At 36.7% G+C, this 20,734-nt stretch overlaps 1 protein-coding gene across 1 annotated transcript in view; it reads left to right on the top strand.

The window, feature by feature from the left end:
* UBE2W (ubiquitin conjugating enzyme E2 W) overlaps nucleotides 1-15,842 on the top strand; it is a 31,889-nt gene extending 16,047 nt beyond the window's left edge. The window contains exons 2-6 of the mRNA XM_086465343.1: nucleotides 3,409-3,500; nucleotides 6,615-6,717; nucleotides 9,167-9,322; nucleotides 10,478-10,553; nucleotides 14,840-15,842. Of these exons, the coding sequence (XP_086321469.1) occupies nucleotides 3,409-3,500; nucleotides 6,615-6,717; nucleotides 9,167-9,322; nucleotides 10,478-10,553; nucleotides 14,840-14,853 (441 nt within the window). The 3' untranslated portion in view covers nucleotides 14,854-15,842. The remainder of the gene's footprint in view (nucleotides 1-3,408; nucleotides 3,501-6,614; nucleotides 6,718-9,166; nucleotides 9,323-10,477; nucleotides 10,554-14,839) is intronic.
* Nucleotides 15,843-20,734: the final 4,892 nt, after the last annotated feature.

Below are 20,734 nucleotides of genomic sequence, written 5' to 3'. Positions count from 1 at the left end.
TGTCATTATGGGGACCAGAGAAATCTAGGAATTTATTATAAAATGGTATTTTTGCCCTTTAATTTCAAGGGAGGTTACCCAAGATAGTCAATATAGGTGGAGAGAATGAAAATGGAAAGGTTCTGTGCCATCCCTAATAGCAATTGTTGGTCTTCTGTCCTGATTGTCTGCAATTCTGGGCTGAGATCATCTTCATTTGGGTGACGGTGGGGGTGTTTTTTGTCTCTCTGTCTGTCTTTCCCCTGGCCTTACCCTTAAGGGGAGCGATGTTGAGATACATGAAATCTGTCAGGGCATAGTATAATGGAGAACACAGCTGGTACTTCAGGTAGGCACAGGGTTGGAGTGGTTCCAGTCAGGCTGAAGGGAATAATGCCTTTTGCTGATACTTGCTCCTGTTTGGGACATGGCTCTTAATGAGGAATATATCCAGAATAGCTGTGGGTTTCTTGACCTCTGTATCCCCTCCCTACTTGTGAGGTGCGGAGCTGTGCCCAGGAACTTACTGTTAATCAGAATTGCACTGGAGTTTTCTATGCATAATAGGTAATCATGGTCAGGTTTTCTTTGTGGATTCCCTTATTTCAAAGTGATAAATTTCTTTGCTAAAGCTTGTTTTCATTTCATTACACCACTAGCAATGTTACAGGTTTGCTTTTCTGGGGGACTTACATTATGAGTTTCTTTGGCTTAGTAGTCAGATAACATCCATTTTCTGCTGAATGTGTTCTTCTCAGCTTTATATTGGAATGACATGTTTCTTGTTTTTTTTTTTAATTGATATTCTCACCGAGAGCTGTAAATTCAGGTCAGACTGAACTTATGTTGATACTTGTTTGAACCCGCTAACTTGGAAATGATAATTGCTTTTCCATCTTTAAAAATATGATTTTGTTTACTGTGATACTTTTGACCCAAAGTGTAGATAGTATCTCCTGTTATTTCTCTGGGATGCATTTTTGGATCTTAATATATTTTGTATTGCAACCACTGAGAAACAATGTGTTTGTCTGTCTTATTTGCATTTAATGGACAGGTCCCTGAGACAGTGTCAGCAAGTGTTTTTAAGAGCGGAGGAGCAGAGTACTTCAGTGGTACTCTGCTGATCAAGTATACATTTTAATATTTTTTTTTTCCCCTCTTGGGTTACTGTTTTTTTAAGAAAGAACCATAAATATTATATGTGAGGACTGAAAAGCTGTGAAGCAGTCAGAATATTTTTGCACTGGTGAGGTGGATGAAAGAGTGACTGAGACTCTATTAGAAGAGACAGTTGCTAGAGAAAAGGGCCAAAGACCCAAACTTCAAATAAGAGGGTATTTTAAGTGTTGATAATTCAGGATTTTTGGTAGGGTATAGAACAAACAAAATTTCCTCTTGTCAAATTACTGTGTGTGATCAGATACCAATACCTTAATGTGTCTGTCTTTAATTTTTAAATGGATTTTAGGCTCCTTTTTACAAAGGCAGTTGTATAGTTGGTCTGTATGTATAAGTAAATGAATCTAGTGAATTATTTGCTGTTCTTACATACACTTGTTCTTTACTATTTTTTATCCAACACTTCTAAATCTCTTCTTTAAGGGAAAGAGTTTGGCTTTCCCTTATCGTATAGGGTTCTCATCTCTGAACTTTTTGAATATTTCTCTCGATGATGATCAGTATGACAGGGTGTACAGAGGTTGGCTACCACTGAGGTTTATTTGATGGTGGTCTTGGAAAGTGTCAGAAAGAGAATTGACTTCAAAACATCTCTACCACTCAAGTTAAAAATTTCTAAAATCCTAAACCAGAAGGTTTTAGAACTTTTCTTCTTTTGCAATTTAGTTTGTAATAGTGGTGTTAAACACTGTTGGTGTTTATAATCTGAAATTTTCCTAAACTGTGCAGAAAGCAACGGATGAACACAAGGAATCTGATCTGTTTTTTCACTGTGGTAGCAATGTGTATAGCTTGCTTATGAAAATGCTAGCATTGGGTTTTTTTCAGTTTGTTTATATCTGTACACCAATTATAACAACCTTTAAAATTCTTTTATGACGTAACATTTCACTTCAAAACATATTTGTTTAACTGCATGTAAATAAAAGATGTTTAAAGTGTGTGTCTGGGTTCAAGGTAGGAACTTTCAAAATAGAAGCCCATAGCAAGTTTTCAGGGCTGCTTGGCAAAGACAGAAAGTTATTTCAGACTGTAAGTTGTGAATGTGTAAGGGCCTTTTCTTTAGGAGTTGCGTGTCTGAATTTATTGTAATACTATTTCGGAGATTTTAGTGAGATACTGAACCACTTCTATGTTGACAAATGAACACTCTTACTTTCCCCTGTGGATTTTCTTAAGTTCTACTAAGCACCAGAAAAGTGGTTTGGAAAATTAGTAAGAGACAGCTACAAGCGCGTGATAAACCTACGTTTTAAAAAATTATATGTTGAAGCAAAATTAGATACTAAACCCCCAAATGGTATTTTTGTTTATTCTTGATGTAAGGTCATTTTGACTAATAGGATGAGGGAAGCGGACTGGTAGGCAGTAAACCTTAAAATTGTTGGCAGGAAAGAGAGTAAGAAATGAGAAAGCCTTGAACTTCCCATTGACTAGATGGCTTGGAAATGACAAAACGTATTGCATAACTGTTTATTTGGAGAAAAATACCATCTGAAAGCAGTGCCAATGGTAGCACTTCACAGAGGTTGCGTTTCTCTTGCTTTGTAGCTTGTAAGAAACAGTTCTGGTAGTTGTTACATTAGAAGCTGTTTGCAGATACTGATTTGTCCCTGTCAATATAGGTAAGAATTATCTGAGCTGCTGGTGTAACGCTTTTCTGAATACCACGACACTGTAGTTCTTGGGTGCAGTTACTGTACGTATTATATATGCAGTTACTTTTGTAACTGTGAAATAGTTTGTGTTCTGCAAGTCACACAGTCTTGATTTAGTTTTGTGTTCAGTTCTCTGGATTGGCTTAGAACAAGAAAAAGGCTTGCACAGATGCCAGATAGAAGTGTCTTAAATTACCTAGAAGAGGAAGAGTTGTGCTGTTAAAACCTTGAAGAATTAATTGTAAATCTGATGCTATCAGGGGAATATGAACTGTCCGCTGGTAGGTGAAGAGCTCTGATTTTTGTAATATGGCAAAATCCTGGATACAACTGTTCTTCGCTTAGCAGCGCTGCAAATGTAAGTGCTGTTGTATTTTACCAAAAATGTAAGTTTAAGGCCTGTGACTTTCCCCTTTAATTTCTAGGAGAGGAGTCTTCCCTCTTTCTCACCTTTCAATTTCACATTGTATTTAAATTTTCAAATACAACTCCTTTTACCTTTCAGTAATTGATGAAATATACTTTAATATGCTTGTTTATTGTTGAACTTGATTTAATATTTCAAATATTCTATACAATTTCTTTATAGAAACGATTACAAAAAGAACTATTGGCATTGCAAAACGATCCACCTCCAGGAATGACTCTAAATGAAAAGAGTGTACAAAATTCAATTACACAGTAAGTATATATACTGTTTTATTTTTGCTATCAAGCTGAAAAGTGTAAGTAATGAGAAGTTCTCTGCATGCCACTTCTACCACTTATTCCAAGTGATGTTCTGAATTTTTGTTTCTAGTCTAGGGAGCGAAACATTGTTCTGCTTAACGAGCATATTGCAGTAATATGCTGGATGTTCTCAGGAACTGGATAGTGAATTCATTAAATTTTTATTAGGCATTTTACTGTCTAACGGAATGTCAATTGGTAAAAGCTTCTGCATATTTTGGAATAAAATAATTTAAGTCTTTCATAGGTACTAACCTCTGAAACCCCTCTAGATTTATTGGAGTAGCTCATTTAGAGTTTCCGCATTATTTGTGTGGAATATATTTTGTAGCTGTTAATTTCCATTACCTTCTTTCTCTAAAGCAAGCAGAGGAAACTTCTTAAAGTCAAAGTTATCTAAGTACGTTTGTTTGCACTTTCCTCCCTGCTGTAGTTTTTTCTATGATTAGCGACGCGGAGAGAGAAACATGGTTAAATATTCAGTGTTCTGTTCTTTGGAATGGACAGGGATTGTTGCTGGTATTAATTTAAACTATTTTTTTAATTGACTGAAATTCAAAAGATGTAGACTGTGAATTTTTTTTAGGCAGTTTTCTTAGTTTAATTTTAGAGAAGTGTTAAATTCTTATGAGATGTAAATGTTTCTGAGAGTATGAACCTGGGTCTGTATGTTTGGGACCATTATTGATTGATGGATCGGTTTAAAAACATAACATAGAGCTGACTTCTGATGTTGCCTCACATCTGCATTTTTGGCGGTGGCACTCAGACCATGTTACAGGAGGCTTTTCTGGGTCTTGTATGTACCAAGTTAAACACCGCTATTGCTTTTTAAGTGATTCTGGTTTTTGTGATACTCATGAAGATGAATACAACTAAAAGAAATTGAAATATCACTTCCCAGAATTTGGTACAAATAATATAAAACTTCTGTGCAATTGCTGAATTACAGCTTGTGTTTCTTGCTTTACTTTGGATTTTCTTTGGGAAGCAAAATACTTAAAATTTCTAAAAATAGGGCTCGGTCTAATATTGGAAGTGGTTTTCACTCATTTAAACAAAAAAACTACTATTCAGTGAAAGTTTACAGCAGTTAAGAGATGGAAAAGGAAAAAAATCTGTAGGTGTTTCTTCTGTTTGTGGATTTCCTTTTTTCTTAGGATGTCTCTGTTCCCAGAGTACTACCTTGTTATTTTTTTCTGCTATGTACAATTTTTATACCATTCAGTACCTTGCTAATCAAAACTTCCTGTTTACTGTCGTACTAGATTTTGGAGTTGTCACTGTTTATGAAGCTTCATGTCACAAGTAACGTCTTATTTTTTCTCTTTGAGGGTTTTTGGTGCCAAGTAACATGTTCTGAGTTCGTTAATGAAGTTGCAATTTGAACTGGTGCAGCAAAGATGTGTAGGAATACTAGCTTGGATTTGAACGATGTTGAATAAAATAATTGGATCCCATGGCGTAACTGGGTCACTTGGAATGTTAAGCAATCATCTATTTTAAATACACAAGGATTAGAAACTGGGGATGGCTAAATGTAAAGCACACAAGAAAGATGGGTTCTGGTGATTCCTTGACCATAAAAGGAGCAACATCCAGGCAGAGTTATCTTCTATTTAGTAAATGAAACTATTTTAAAAACTTGAAAGTGGAGGCTCTGCATCACAAGGACCAATAAAGCTGAACAACATTGGCGCACTGTGTGCATAAATGTAAAAGCAGAAGGCAGAAAAGAGAAGTGGTCTGGAGTGCAGATAGATTAAATTGAAGGAATCTTCACAGAATGAAAATAAGGAACACTAGTACAGCCATTGTCATGCTGCTGTTGAAGATGCATTCCTCCTGAAGAGTGTGACAGCTGGCAGTTCAGTAGAGAAGCAATTTTTCTTAAAAAAAAAAAAAAAAAAAAATAGAGGGGAAGACAAAAAATCTTCGTAGCTTAAACACACGGGGAGAGTACATGTGACAGGAGGATGGAGAGGTTGGGAACAGGATCATCAGGATTGCCAGCTGGAGGAGATGTCAACTTTTCTGGGCACGTTGCTGTTCTGAAAAAAATCTCAGCTGCCTAACATGAGCCTGATGCCTTACCTGAGCATTTTTGTAGTTTCTTGCTGAATCTTTACCTTATCGTGGTGCTCGACTGTATAGAAATCAAGGGCGAAACACAAAAATGGGGAAGTGATGCTACAAAGGGTGGTATTAAGTGATTGATGATAGAACTCCAAAATGACAGAATCTGATAGCAGAGTGTTGCTGTATGTGTCAAACAATATGCAAAGCATCAATTTTTGACTCGATTAAAAAAAACGCCAACAGCTAAACCCCCTCCCCCACCAGCTCCAGCTGTGAATTACTTCCATATTGTTATGATGGAAGGAGCAGAAGCAGAGGAAGAAGAATACTGTGACGTGTTGAGGTGTTACCTTCGTTACAGTTGCAGATCATTCCTTTTTTGGTTTTGTTTTTCATTTTCTGTGACCTTTGCCTTTTTATACTGTTAACTTTTCCAGTTTTGCTTCAATTACGTGCCAGTTTATATACCATTTGATTTCTGAGTTTTTCACAGATGTGAGTGCAAGAGGAGCATTGCCCTTCCCCCTTGGATACAGATTTTATTTTAATAAACTGCATGGATGATTTAATTGATAGAAAATTAAAACAATGTGAATGTACTAGTTTATTTCCTCCCAAGCCTGTTTTTGTGTAGAAATAAACTTTGGAACAGGTATTTTGTTTCAGCTTTGTTGTTTCAGCTTTGTTGTCTCACATTAACAGTCATTGTGCTGGGAACTGATGGGTCTGTGTTGAGTCCAAGTCATGATTATTTGTGTAATTTGCAGCATTATGTCAGTGCCTCTCTGTAAAATACCAGGCTTGTTTCTTTCAAATCTAGGCTTGATGTGTTACTCACCTTTGTGACTGTTGTGGTACTAATGGAGAGTTTAGAAGATTTGGCTGTGATTGGGGTTGGTAATTGATTTGATTAGTCCTGTGCTCCAGGAGTAAAATTATAATTTGTCATTCCACTATACTAACAATTTTTTTCCCCCCGTTCCTTAGATGGATTGTAGACATGGAAGGTGCTCCAGGAACACTATATGAAGGGGAGAAATTTCAGCTTCTATTTAAGTTCAGTAGTCGGTATCCTTTTGATTCGCCTCAGGTAACTGCTTGCTTCCTTATTACTTAACGCTACCTTCAGGTTATAGCTGCATCACAAATGCTGAATATTAGTATCATCCACGTATCCTAATGCGAGGTTTTGTTACTTTAATTTGCATTAAACACACTGTACAGATGCCTTTTCTTTTAAAAATTATTCTGCAGTGAGGTATAGTGCTGTGGCAGTCTAGTTGCTTTCAGGAGATGAAAGAGCAGTGTAAACTGGAGGCTTCTTTGAGGTTGATATTCATATATGAAAGAGCAACACAGGGTAAGTAGGAAGATCCTCTTTACTGCGGTGTAGAAGTAAACAACAACTGCTGCTTTGTCCCCTCTTTTTGCTTCCAACTTCTTTTCTAGTTTATTTTTAAGCCTCTTGCATCTTCTCTGCTGCCATAGTTAATACAGCTGGAGAAATTCTGTGCTCATGGTAGGGACTCTCATAGATACATGACATCTTTGAGAGGCCTGCAAATCTGGTGGTGTGAGGTACTGTGTTGCTTTCATGGCAATGCAAAGAACTGAAGGGGCAGCAATAGTACTAGGCTGCAGAATGAGCTCTGTACATCCATCCCTGCACTACCTGAGGAAAATGTTTCAAAGCGTGGCTAGTAAGAGTAGAGTTCAGCTATTGCCCCTGCTTTTCTGAAAAAGTAAAAAGGAAAGCAAGAGTGCCTTCGTTCTTACTCTGTCTCAGCTCAAAGTTCCAAGAGTGATCTCTGACACTTTTCTCATTGGTGTTGAAACTGAAGCACAGAGCTGAAAGGGACACTCAAACCCTAAATATTACATATTTTTAGGTACCATGATAAAAACTAGAGTGCTGACTTTTCTGTCTTAGGTTTTATGGAACAAACTGGCCATCTGTACTTCTGCACCCCATTGGGTTTGCAGTGAACCATAGGTGATCCACAAGAGAGTAAACACTTTCATTTTGTTCCAAGTGGGTACTATTTGTAGCCCAACCTGTGTGTGTGGCTCTGTGCAGTTTATTGTAAAACAGCAAATTAGATCCATACTTGTACACTGACTTTTAGTAAGAAAACATTAAGAATATAAGTACTGGGTACTTGATTGTTGTAGATGGCTACAATTTCTGTTATAAAAGTGCTGCTGTGCAGTAAGTTCATTCTGTGTTACGAACCTCTGGCTCAATTCTTTCCCCTGCAAATCTGCTACTGCTGCTTAATCAATTGGTTGTTTTCTGCCTTTAAATGTATGTTGTCTATCATAGAGTGCATGCTTTTACTTACCTAGTATGCCTAGTTCTGCTTTTCCTATAAAAGGAAGACATTAGTTAGAAGTCAAATACATTACTGGATTATGAAGGTAAGCTCTACAATGCTTAAGAAACAGCAATTTAAACACCTGTGAAACATCGTTCTAAATCCAGTTTTTCTGCTGCCTTAGAAGCCTGTCTGCCATTTGGCAAATAGGTTAAGCTCTCTAATCAGTTTCCGGTATGATGAAGGTGTACGTGTATACATATTTGTGCACATACGTGGATCTATACAACTTAGGAAACACTTAAGAGGCTTCTGGGTATTATGGTTATGAGCGGTAGAGATTTATTATGTCATTGCATAAAAGATGACAATGGTTATGTTGGATAAGAAGCTCAGGAGGATAATGCCGCTACAGAGGTTTCACTTTTACTCCATTTCTGTTGCTCCTGAGCCGACTATGTGTTTGACAAAAACTTGATGTAAGAGCAATAGTTCTCAAAATTGCTTTTCTAACCTTTTTTTTTTTGACTGTGATACTATCTTTTAATAGACAGGAGTTAAGGTTCTAAATGCTGTTCTTCCCTATTTGTCCATATCAAGTAAAACCATATTCCATTTGAAATAACGATCTAAAAATATTCCTATATGGTAACATACTTCGGTTGTACAAGTACTTTATTTTATAGTTAATAGGCTCAATGCATTTTACTCTTTATGCTGGAACCTGGGTGAGTTGTCCAGAACTTAATTTCTGTTTTGACCAGGGTTACAGAAATACTCATTTGTGAATCTCATCATGTTTCCTGGTGTATAACACTGTGGCTTATGAAATCATTAAAATCCAGTGTTTAGCTAGGCAACTGTATTCCTTAAGACATGAAAAACCGAGGCTAAAAGATACAAAAGGTTTAGTTTGATGTCTTTACATTGTTACCTTTGCGTTTTTCTGTGCTGTATAAGTATTCATAGATAAAAACCCCCTACATGTAACCATTTATTTAACTTCCATCTTCACTAGCTATTTAGGCTTCCATTGTTTTATTTTACATTTCAATTAATAACTTCCAAAAATGAATGGATTTGACATGCTAAAGTGTATTATTTAGTGTAAGTGAAAATGGCAGATCTACTTAAATAAAATATTATTGTTTTCCCAAAAGCAGTAGGCTTATTTAGAATGTGGATAATAAATTACAATTGTTTGTTCTTTTTTTTTTTTTTAAGGTCATGTTTACTGGAGACAATATTCCTGTTCATCCTCATGTTTATAGCAATGGTCATATCTGTTTATCCATCCTAACAGAAGACTGGTCTCCAGCTCTCTCTGTGCAATCTGTTTGTCTTAGCATTATTAGCATGCTCTCCAGCTGCAAAGAAAAGGTATGGGCTTTTTTAGCACTGTTGGAGTAGAATAAGTAAAAGTTAATAGTTTTCTACTTTGCAAAGTCAACTTTTAATTTCTCAAATTCTAAAATAGGCAAAATTACTGTATCTACTTTTCTACTACTGAAAAAATACAAGCTAGAACTGCAAAATAAACAGTGCAGTAAGTACTTGGTCACTTTTCACAGTGACCGTGTATGTCATTGTTGGAAAAGGGGAGTTAATGGAGTCCTTCTAGTTGTACTAATTGTGAAGTTCAGTCATGTTTTAGGACAATTCTTTGTAAATTGATTCTGTCTCTAAAGGCAGTGCAGAGTGACTGTTGAAATGTCTTTAGTGCAGATGTTTGTATGGCTGGTTTGTATGTAACAGCTGTACTGTTTCAGTGATCTTGATCATTTTCATTTCAGGAGAGTGAATGGTGCTAAGCTGCTTTTTTGGTCATCGATGAGTGGCACTGATAGCTTAGACCTTTTTTGTAACGAAACTACACTTTTACTCTTGACCATTTTGTTCGCAGTGGAACACCCGTGGAAGTTAGATGTGGTCAGAGCTTGTGCATCCGTGCTATTCAGACATGACTATTTTTGTGACATCCCAATCAGTTCTAGTCACGTGTATGTGGTAGGAAAACGCCCCCAATATGGCTTTGTATTGTGCCCCGTCACTTGGGGTTTGCATGATGATGTCACTTAGGAAGAAAACTGAAGAATATGAAGATATGGATATTTAAGTTTATTATTTCACCCGTTCCAAGCTGGGACTTACAGATGTGAATTGGATCTAATATATCAGAATTAGATTCCAAACTGCAAAGGTATTTCCTTTGGGGTTTTTTGAACAACAGCTCTTTGTTTCTTGTGGGTTGTTTTCTATCTTTTTTTTTTTTTAAAAAAAAAAAAAAAAATTTGTTTCTCCCCTTATCTATCTCCAAGCCGTTTGGTATTTTTTGTTAATTTTTTGCTTGGAGTATCTCCAGTAAGAATTGCTACCTGGATCCTGAAAAGATTTTTCTTGACAAAGGTCTAGCCCTGCCTGTTACCTCATTTTCACTACCTTCATGTGGTAGCCTTTCATAAGCTAATTACATAGCTCATGTATTACCATCGTGAGGATTGTTTGATTATTTGTAGGTCTTTTCTTCTGTTGCAGAGGCGACCTCCAGATAACTCATTTTATGTCAGAACATGTAACAAGAATCCAAAGAAAACAAAATGGTGGTATCACGGTAAGTATTTTACTAGGACCAGGAGTTCTGAAGTTTTTCAGGCTGCAGGCAATTAAAATGTAGGAAAGCAGGATAAATGCATTCAAAGCCTTAAAATCTTCTTTTCTAATTTACAAAAGTTATTAAAATCGTGTTTCTGACATACTCTGCTGTGATTTTTTTCTAGATCACATTTTCCTGATGGAAATTTAAGCAGCACAGATTTGTGTGGTTTAAAATGTAGGATTGAATTTGAATGGAAGTTATTGTAAACCTTTAGTCCATGGCAAGTCTGAAGTTTGGGGTTGGGGAACGTCCATAATGAAACTAGGTTTAGCTCTAAAACCAGGGGTTTTTGTGTTGTTAGTAACACTTTAAGAGCTTTTACAGTGATTAAAAGGTGCCTATATGTTTGTAAACAGCTACGTGTTTTAATAGATTTCCAATGTGGGACAGTTGGCTGACTTAAAGGCTCTTAAGAACTAATAGTCAATAATATAGTAATAAGATTCTACATGTACCTGATAAAAAAACCAACACCATACTAAAATTGCTATGTGTAGTACTCCAGTGTCTGCAGTGCTGGTGTTGTGTTGTTTTAGTTTGTTTGGTTTTTGTGTGATGTGGTTTGTTTTCTTTCTTTCTTTCCATATGCTCTCTGTCTGGCTTTATAATGTGGTGTTTCTTTCTTCTGCCTCAACATTTGCCGTCCTCTTCCCAGAGCTGGGGTTGGCTGTATGTGCTTGTCTTGTCCTCTCCATTGGTGAGGAAAGAAAGAAGTAGAGGGTAGAGACAGGCTGTGCTTTTCTCCTCTGCTCTCTTGTTGGCCAATACTTTTTTGCTTTCCCTAGGAAAATACTGTGGAAATGGTGGCTATCAGAAGCCCATGTATTTTGGGAAGGGATGTGTTAGAGTAGATGATACTGTATGTTAGGGTGGTGCAGGAGGAGTTGATCCCATCGCTACCTTTCACTGAAGGCTCCATTGTAAGACATCCTCTGTTTTTCACTGCCTCCCAACCGCACAACATGTTCTGCCTCGTACATGAAATGAGACCAGGTACTTTGAGACTGGAGAGGCAAATGCCAGAGCCTTCACCCTTAGATTCTTAAAAGCCTGTAGATTCCTTAACAAGAAAAGCCTGAGTTTCATAATACTTCCTGAGACCCATGGGTTTTATGGTAACATAGCAGAATGAAAGTCCATTTCTCATAATACTCCTATAGTACCTCTAAAACAAGGTAACTTCAGTTACAGTAAGAGGAGTGCTGTATCTCATGGGACCGTTTATCATGTGTTTATACATTATGTTGTTTTTAACATGGACTCCAAGAATAATAATCCTGTTGGCCGCCAGGCTGGGTTTTTTGTCTTCACCAGATTATTCAGTAGTCACTTTTTTCTCTTTCTGTTTTTGCACTCTTGTAATGTGTTTGGTGCTTTTCCATTTCTAGTTTTGCTTTCTCTTTACTGGCAATTTTGGGAGAGCTTTTGTCAACTATTTTTATTTTCACGTGCTAGTTATTTTTAAAGATAAACAAGTGAAGTTTCATTTGTTGGCTTTATCTTGTGATTAAAATATGTTCTGTCTACTTTGAATATTTGTACTAGTCTCGTTTTGATTCAGGACTGAGGTCTATCAAGGAGAACAGTCTGCAGATACTACTTTGATTTCTTATTCATGAAATTCAATTTGAGTTAAACAAGCAAAACAAATGAGTACGAAAAGAAATATAGGTTATCTGACTCTGAAAGTTGCTATATAATTGTGGCTGAAAAACCGTCAAGCTGCTTATAGTCCACTGAACAAGCCATTTAATTGCTTTGAAGTAACCGTGCAATGGCTGTTTTCTGGAAGTCAGAAAAGCCTACCCCTGCCCAAATGTAGAGCAACCTGAAAACCAACCTGAGGCAAGAGAAAACAAGTCAGTTCATTTAAATAACTCATACTGTTTTGCTTTGTAATATTTTCATTTGGGTTTTTTTTTAAGGAGATCATGATTAAAAGTTCATTGGGTTTCTCCCACCCCTTAAATCCTTACATTAAAAAATAAAACATGCCTGATGTCCATTTGACAAAAATTTTCTTAAATGCTAAAGGGTTTTTCCTTCAAGTTTTATGTGTCACTTTCTCCTTCTCTTAGTTACAAGTAATTTTGTTCCTCTTCTGTGGACATGAAACAAGCCTGCCAAGGCATGATCTTTAAATTTTCAGTGTTTACTTAATGCGTTTGAAGAAGTGGTGAGTTACACTAAAATGGGAAGTGTAGCTTGCCTGCTGATGTTAACCACCTCTGTCTGGAAAAGAACTGTCTTCCACATTATGTACCCCTGAAAAGATTTGCAAACCCTTGGAAAAAGTGATTCTGTCATCTTCATTTTCTGCTCCTGCTTCAACTCAAGTGTCATAGTCACAGATCTAGTCTTGTGGTTGAACCACTTTGGGCTGGGTGAATTAGGGGAGAAAAACCAATCCCAACCAAGAAAGAAAACCAGCTGTCCGAGGGTAACCACTGGGTGAAATAAATGCCAGTGCTAATACAAGAACATGTTGGAGGGAGATGCAGAGTTGTTCTGCCCCTTCTGTTGTCAGCTAGCCGTTGCACTGGATTAGCTTTGATGTGAAATACAGTCCCTGTGTTTTGAAGAGAAAGGAGGAAGACTCTCATCACTCTTAGTATATGCATTTGGAGGAATTTTTTTCTTTTTCCAGTAGGTGCCTGGAATTTATTTAGCTGGCAGCAAATAGTGCATGGTTGGGAGCTGATGTAAAGCAAACTGATGTGAACACAGAGGGCTAAAGGAGCATTTTGAGATATATTCTGACGTGTAAACATGTGTCTTTGTGCATTTAGCTTATTACAGAGTTTTTTATCTCATCTCATCCCTGCCCCGACAAAGCAACTTATTCTATAAGCAGAGTTAGGGACTTGTTTGCTACAAACTGATGTCCTTGCAAGCCCTGTTTGAAAACTCCCCATCTTTGGTATTTTTAGACTGTCTGCCCTACTCAATGTCTGCTTCAATCATACATTAAATTTCATGTTGAATTCCAATCTGAGAGTTGATCGTGTTTTGTTGAAAGACAGAGCAGGAACTTCCAGATACAGTTTTCTTGGGCATCCAGGCTGAAGTTGGTTTCATAAAGTTGTTGCCGGTTTTGGTGTTATCAGGAGGTAGATTTTTGTGGAGAAAGAGGGCAATGGGCTTTGTTTTCAACCAGCACCTCCTTCCTGCTTTTCGGTTTATGGTGGGTGGTGGTATTTGTTTTGGTTTGGGTTTTTTTGGGTGAGTGGTCTTTGTTCTAGTAGAAAGTGTTTTCTCTGGTATGTGGCCGAAACTTTTAGTACACAGTTTAAATACCCCTTCTATCTCTCTTGAATTCTTGTCCAATCTTTTTTACATATACAGTACACTATTATCAAAATTAAGACTTTTTTTTACATGTAATAGTATTGATGACATAATATTTTCCAGTGAGAATGTAGAGTTGTTTGCTGGTACTTTATGCATACTAAATCTGTAAACAGTAAAAATGCTGTTTATGAGGCTACATTTTCTGGGTGTGTGAGGTTAATAAGTAAGTGCATTAAAAATAACCAGACAGTAAGGTTGCTTTCTGTTAACAAGCTTAATACTTACTGTTGCCAGATGCAAATGTACTATAGGTTAATGTGTGGAAGAGAAAGTTTGAGAGAGCTTTCGCAGACAAATACTTACTTTAATACTGAGCATAATGCAGAAAAGATTGGCGTAGAATACACTTTTTTCATATGTTCTGTCCAATCACAGTATCTAGAATTTAGTGAATGTAGGATTATAGTAGTAACTATTCTGTTTGCGTAATTGTCAGCTATAGTTTGTGTTGATTCTTGAGAAATAAATGAATATACATACATATATATATGATTTTATATATATACATGTATAAACAAATGGTTGAGAATGCATCAGGAGAAGCCCACTCTGCCAGCTGTTATCACTATATATTCCTTATAAAAGGATTTTATATATATATTCCTTATAAAAGGATTTCTCAATTTGATAACTGGTGTGGAAACTGCTGTCCTTTTAATGGAATATTTGCTAATACTGACATGCTTGGGGGTGTATGTGCATTTTAGAAGTTTTGTGTGTGATATTCTCTTCTTTGTTTCTTGAGTCAGTATTGAACAAACCTGCAGTTATTCCGTGGGTGTATTTCCCCCGCATGCTACTGTCTATGCCAGGAATTGTTTCTGCGTACAGCTGATTTGGACATAGAATGTTTATATGTTTTCCATAAATGCTCTTCTTTTATTTTAAAGATGACACATGTTGATGCCACCATTTTGTGATCCTCGTAGCAGAAGATAGTCCTACTGAGAAAATGAGCACTTTGATCATTCAGTCTTTGAACTTTAACCTTTGACTGGAAGTGACCTATAGGCAATGAAGACTACTTCCTGTGACTGCATTTTTACTAGTGTGCATTCTGGGCGCATGTTGATCGCTGGTTCAGTCCATGCAACTGACATGCTTTTATTAGTCATACAGTATTAATGCAGGTGTCCAGAAACGTCAGAATAATTCCATATTTTTATTTTAAGCTTTTGGAAGAATTCCAGGTCTTCATATATTGTGCAATAACACTGAGCTCCTTGGCGGTTTTGGTGCATCCATTGCCGGCAATGGACGTTGTACCAGGGAAAGGTTTTGCTCCTGCCACAAAAACAATTGACGCATGACAGAGCTTATGAAAGTTTCGGATATATCTGGATTATAAGCAAGGGATCTACCATTACCTTAAAAGCCACCCCATTCTTTTATATTTGGATTCTATGCACTGTGATCACAAAACTAGCAGCATGAGTTGACATGCTTAGCTGAAGGACTGTAATAAGATCATTGCGTATTTATTAAATTGTTTATCTGCTGTCAAACAGTTTTGACATGGAAGGTTTTTCAAGTGACATTGGCAGAGAGGTACAATGTTATCCCTATGGTGAAATAAAACTACTTTTTGTATATAGTTATTCATATCTCTGAAGCAAAGGTATGAGTAAATTAGGGTATGAGTGATTTAATCGAGAATTTATTTTGGAGACAGAAGAGGATGGCAGTGATATAACTGAACTGTCTGCAGTCCGTAATTGGGCTTGTAACTTGTACTTTAGAGCTTTTTCCAAATAGATTGCACACTGTTATTTCCTGCTAGCCATCAGCATGAGCCCTGCTGCCTACACCAATATTTCATTTATTTATGTGTTTGAAAGCAATCCATATAACATTTTTTGTTTGCATTCACTGTTTCTTTTGTTGTTGTATGTCATGTTTGAATGTTACAAAACAATATTTTGATTGAAAAGCTTTGTCAGAAGATATTTTCATGTAAATTATTTCTTTATCTTGTAAGCATCATCTTGTCTTTTAATCCTGTACTATAAAAAGAAAAAAAAAATACATTTTTGACAGAGGCTTAATGTTTTGACAAAAAAGTGTGGACCTTCTTATTTAAGTTTAGACTAAAGTATATTTTCTTAACTTGCTTGTCCCACGTAGCCATACCTGTTTTTTTTTCCCCAGGCTTTTACTTCACCAAAAAAGGGGGAAAAGCCTAAAATAAGATTGACGTTTTTCTATGGAGCAAGATTTATTGAAATGATAGTTGTTCTCACCACTCTGTAATATTTTGATACGGCAATTAGGTTGTCTTTTTAGGAAGCACTTTTATAAACTTAATACCTTTACACATATGCAAAATTTCTATAACTTTTTTTTACTGTTGCCTTATTGTTGCACTCAAAACAAAATATTCAAGCAATTAATGCATGAATGTCTAAATCAAGTAACTACTTGATTTAAAAAAAAAAAGCCAAAAAACCCAAACCCAACCCAAAATGAATAACTACAATAACAAAACAGAAAATTGGCTGAAAATACTGATTAGTTTTTTCTTACTGCTGTATGATAACTGACAAGTTTTATAGCCTTGTACATACTTCTCTGTTACCTTATGTTTAAAACATTTTTAAAAAGTATCGATGCTTAACTCAGGGTGGATAGAGTTCAGATGGATTTGCTTCAGAGAAGTATTTTGTACAGCAGCTGAATTATGGATATTGCCAGTGAGGTGAGGCTACAATATACTTCAGGAACTGCTGTTTTTTTCTACTGTATTGAAAATATCTCTTGGCCTTTTAAAACTCAATGGTAAAATCTAGCTTTGGATATAAATTTGATGTGTGTATATGTTTTCACAATGAGCCTTTACAGCATTGAATTCAGTTTCTTTTAAGAGCTAAATTAATCACTTTTAAGCAAATTAAATAGTTCTGCTCCTAACTTTGTTTAGCAAAAATTTACTATTTTGAGTTAACCAAACTGGTTATTTTTGGAAATGGTGCATATGAAAGAGCAGTAATATGATACTTTATCTGTATGTCCATGTTAACTGCTCTGTATTGATTGAAACGATTGATGCATCATTGAGAAATTTGTTATGAATGGTTCACATAATGGATCCTATCAAATAGTCCGCAGGAAAGAGGCCTTATTGTGATGCAAGGTAATGTCTCTGAAGAAATGATTCAAGAACATCTTCTCCAATTCATGTATCTCTTCATATGGTGGCTTGCCATACTACAGTACGTGGTTTCAGAGAAGCTTTATGACATACTGTATGTATTGTGTTGAAGATGGGCGTCGTAGTGCAAAGCGTTATACGTTTTATTGACCTACATGGACTACAGTGAAGTTAAATAACCAAATTTATGCTGCTCTTTAATACCCAGCCCCCCAATATACTTAGATCAAAAAATTGCAAGGTAGATTGGAAGAGAATGTACCTCAGGTCTTTTAGTTTACAGTAGAAATGCCTCCGTTGGTTCTCTTGTAAATCTGTGGGTAAGCTCACCTATATAGAGAGGGCCAAGACAAAGCCTATATACCACTTGAGCCCTCAAAATAATGCAACTATTCTGACAATGCTACGATGTTCTGAAACAGGGCTTGAATTAGATGAAGGTGGTACCATCCTTTCTTTAGGGTGACCCTGTGTATGTAACTTACTTTCACTTGGAATTTCTCACATGAAATGATAACAGAATTGGCTTGAAATGATCTTGGTTTTATTTTGTGTCAATGTTCATGTTCTTAAAACACCTTGTTTTGTGTTTAGTGTCTTTATACTATAACACAATAAATTCTTGTTTGCAAATAGATTACTACCCTTGAATGGAAATACGTGTGGACCTTTTCATGGTGGAGTGCAGAAGCACTGTTCCGTACATTCAGCTACCCTTGAGACAAAGCTGTCAGTAATTCCAAAAAGCTATGATGGATATCAAGAGAGAAATTTGCATAATAGTGAGGTGTTTCCTCTTTTCTCCAGAGGGTATCAGCTGAAGGAAATAGTGTCTTTAAAAAAAAAAAAAAGTATTGCATCCATTTGTCATAGATGATCAAATAGTTCCTTATGGTTCTTTACTCTTTGACAATACTTCAGATATATAATGGGGAGTTTCAGATTCAGGATTCTTATGTGCTTGCAGTAGTGGGAAGAGAGTCTATTACTTTCTTGGCATATGTGAGGATTCTTAAATGAAACTTCTGCCTCATATCAATAATTGCTTTCAGTTTTGTACAGTTTTTTATTCAAGAGATGATGGCTTCTGCTTTGGAAAAAGGCACTTTCTTCATACCTAAAACCCCTATTTTTGTGGAAAAAAAAATTAATTCATGTATCATATGTTGTGAATACTGTTTTGGATGTGTATGTTTTAGTTATTACTGTATTTGAAAGTCTGATAAAATATAGTTCACATCTCAGCTTTTAAAGGTATGGTCTAAGGAGACCGTAAAATTCCCATGTCAGTAATTAAATTTTAAAGAACAGATTAAATAAATGTCTGTCAGGGAAGATTTAAATGTAATTGATAATAAGTCTTTCCAGTCCTGTTCTTAGAGATTTTTTTTTTTGTATGTGTAAATATTTATTAAAGTGAGTGTTTTAAAAACGAGGTGGGGGGGAAGAAGCCACCTGTGGCACTCCTGTTTCTTAGAACATGTCCTGTTGATACTAAAAGCTTGGCAATAGTCAGCTGTAGAATTTCTGGCTTTGCTGGGGGGAAGCCAGTATAGCTTTTGCCTCTGCTGGTAAAGCAATTCAGCGTTGCGTTGTGCTTGTACACTCACAAATCCTGATCATTCTGAAAAAAATAGGTTTGAATGAACTTTCTTTTAGAACCAGTACATTTAATCCAAGTCACTCCATCCAGTTTGGATTTGCTCTCATGAACAGTTAGTGTTGAACTGGGTAAGGGGAATTAAGCAGCCTTAGTCATACTCTAGCTGCAGCTACACATCAGAGTGGGAAGAGACACTTGGAATTTGGGTATATATTTACCAGGTGCTTGTTGGCCTGTTGTTTTCATGACTTCTATGAACTTTCCAAACCGTCAGGCTTTAAAATACCTTAATAAAATTGGAAAGGCAGAAATATCGTGAGACTTCTTTTACTGTATTAAAGTAGAATCCAGAAACACAAATTTGAAAATACTTAGCCACTGCTTTTATTTCATTTTGCTGATAATAGCAGTGCAGGATATTCTGTTCACTTGCCATATTTTTTTCCTCCAGATTTTAAGTACTTTTTAAAGTTGTTTTTGGGGGGTTTGAGCAGTTGATTCAACTTCAGAAATTCCCTCTGGAGCTACTTAAAGCAAGGAGTTTTTAAATTACAAAGCAAGAGCATTTTCAGTAACTTTGTAGTTCCAAAGTAATTGCTGTCATGAAGTGGCTTCTTAGAAACCTGTGTGGGTTTCGTTCAGATAATTATTTTGTATTTAATCAACAAAAACTAAATACAAAACCAGTTGATTATGCAGTGTATGATGTCAGTGCAGAGATCAGATTTATAAGCATCTGCCCACAGTCTTTTTTAGTATAATACTCCTTAGGAGCTCTTAAAGTGAGCTCTAAAGTGATAGGTTTGATTGTGTTTAACCCCCTTCAGTTTACATCTGTGCTATCTGCAAGTGTAACTTTGTCTTTTTCTTTTGAAGTGTCATTTTTCTCTTGACTTCTGCTGGTGAAAGAGCTGCTTACAAGAGACTGCTTTTCTGGGATAGGAATCCAGTGGAGAACTCAAAACCATAATGATAGCCTCAAAGATACATACTACAATCTGAAATCCTGTAACGCTGACCACAGTTGCTTGTCTCGTGCTGGTCTGTCTTTTGGTATTTAAAATCTCTGTAATAAGACCTTAAAATGTCTGTCTTGTCATCAGCAGGTGGGAACCTGTTCTCCTGGAGCACTTTGGAGTGCTTGCTGCCAAGTAGGTCAGGGTTAAATCTGTTCAGATGAACATTCTGGGCCCTTTCTCTTCCCAGGACCAACGATGTTACCTGGATGGTGCTAATGCGGTTCTCTAGGGCATTTGATTCTTAAAGATAAAATTAAGCAAGGTTCCTGTTATTCAGTGTCTTCTCTTTGTTTACTGCTGCTGAAAAGGAGGAATTTGTACTCCTCCTCCTTTTCCAGCCTCATGATTCACATTCCTACCTTGCATCTAGCTTTGTTGTCCAGTCTGTGCTGAGATGGTTTAGCATGTTAAATCATGGGATTTAGCATGTTAAACCATGAAAGGAGATCTTATCAACGCTTATAAATATCTAAAGGGTGGGTGTCAAGAGGACGGGGCCAGGCTCTTTTTGGCAACACCCCGTGACAGGATAAGGGGCATGAACTGGAGCGCAGGAAGTTCTGCCTGAACATGAGGAAAAACTTCTTTACTCTGAGGGTGACAGAGCACTGGAACAGGCTGCCCAGGGAGGTTGTGGAGTCTCCTTCCCTGGAGATATACAAAACCCGCCTGGACACAATCCTGTGCAACCTGCTGCAGGTGAACCTGCTTTAGTAGGGAGGTTGGACTAGATGATCTCCAGAGGTCTCTTCCAACCTGCACCATTCTGTGAAACTGGCTTGAGAAGAAAAAGTGAAAATCTTCCTTCTCAATTAGCAAATTGAACCAGCTTGCTGCATAATCAAGAGTTTCAGAGCTAGTGCAAGAAATGGAGAGGATTGTGCAGCTGGGGTTTGGGAGGTGATGGCTGAAACCTGATTCATATCTTTGGATTTTTCTGCATAATGTAAAGTACTAGAATATGTACTTGGCAGAATCTGAGTTATGTGCTGTGAGACGCCTGAGAGCTGGTGGT

Source organism: Leptosomus discolor, chromosome 5 (genome assembly GCF_034619465.1).
Source record: "Leptosomus discolor isolate bLepDis1 chromosome 5, bLepDis1.hap2, whole genome shotgun sequence".
Lineage (NCBI taxonomy): Eukaryota > Metazoa > Chordata > Aves > Leptosomiformes > Leptosomidae > Leptosomus > Leptosomus discolor.
Note: the sequence above shows the minus strand (reverse complement) of the source record. Positions and strands in the feature narration are given on the sequence as shown.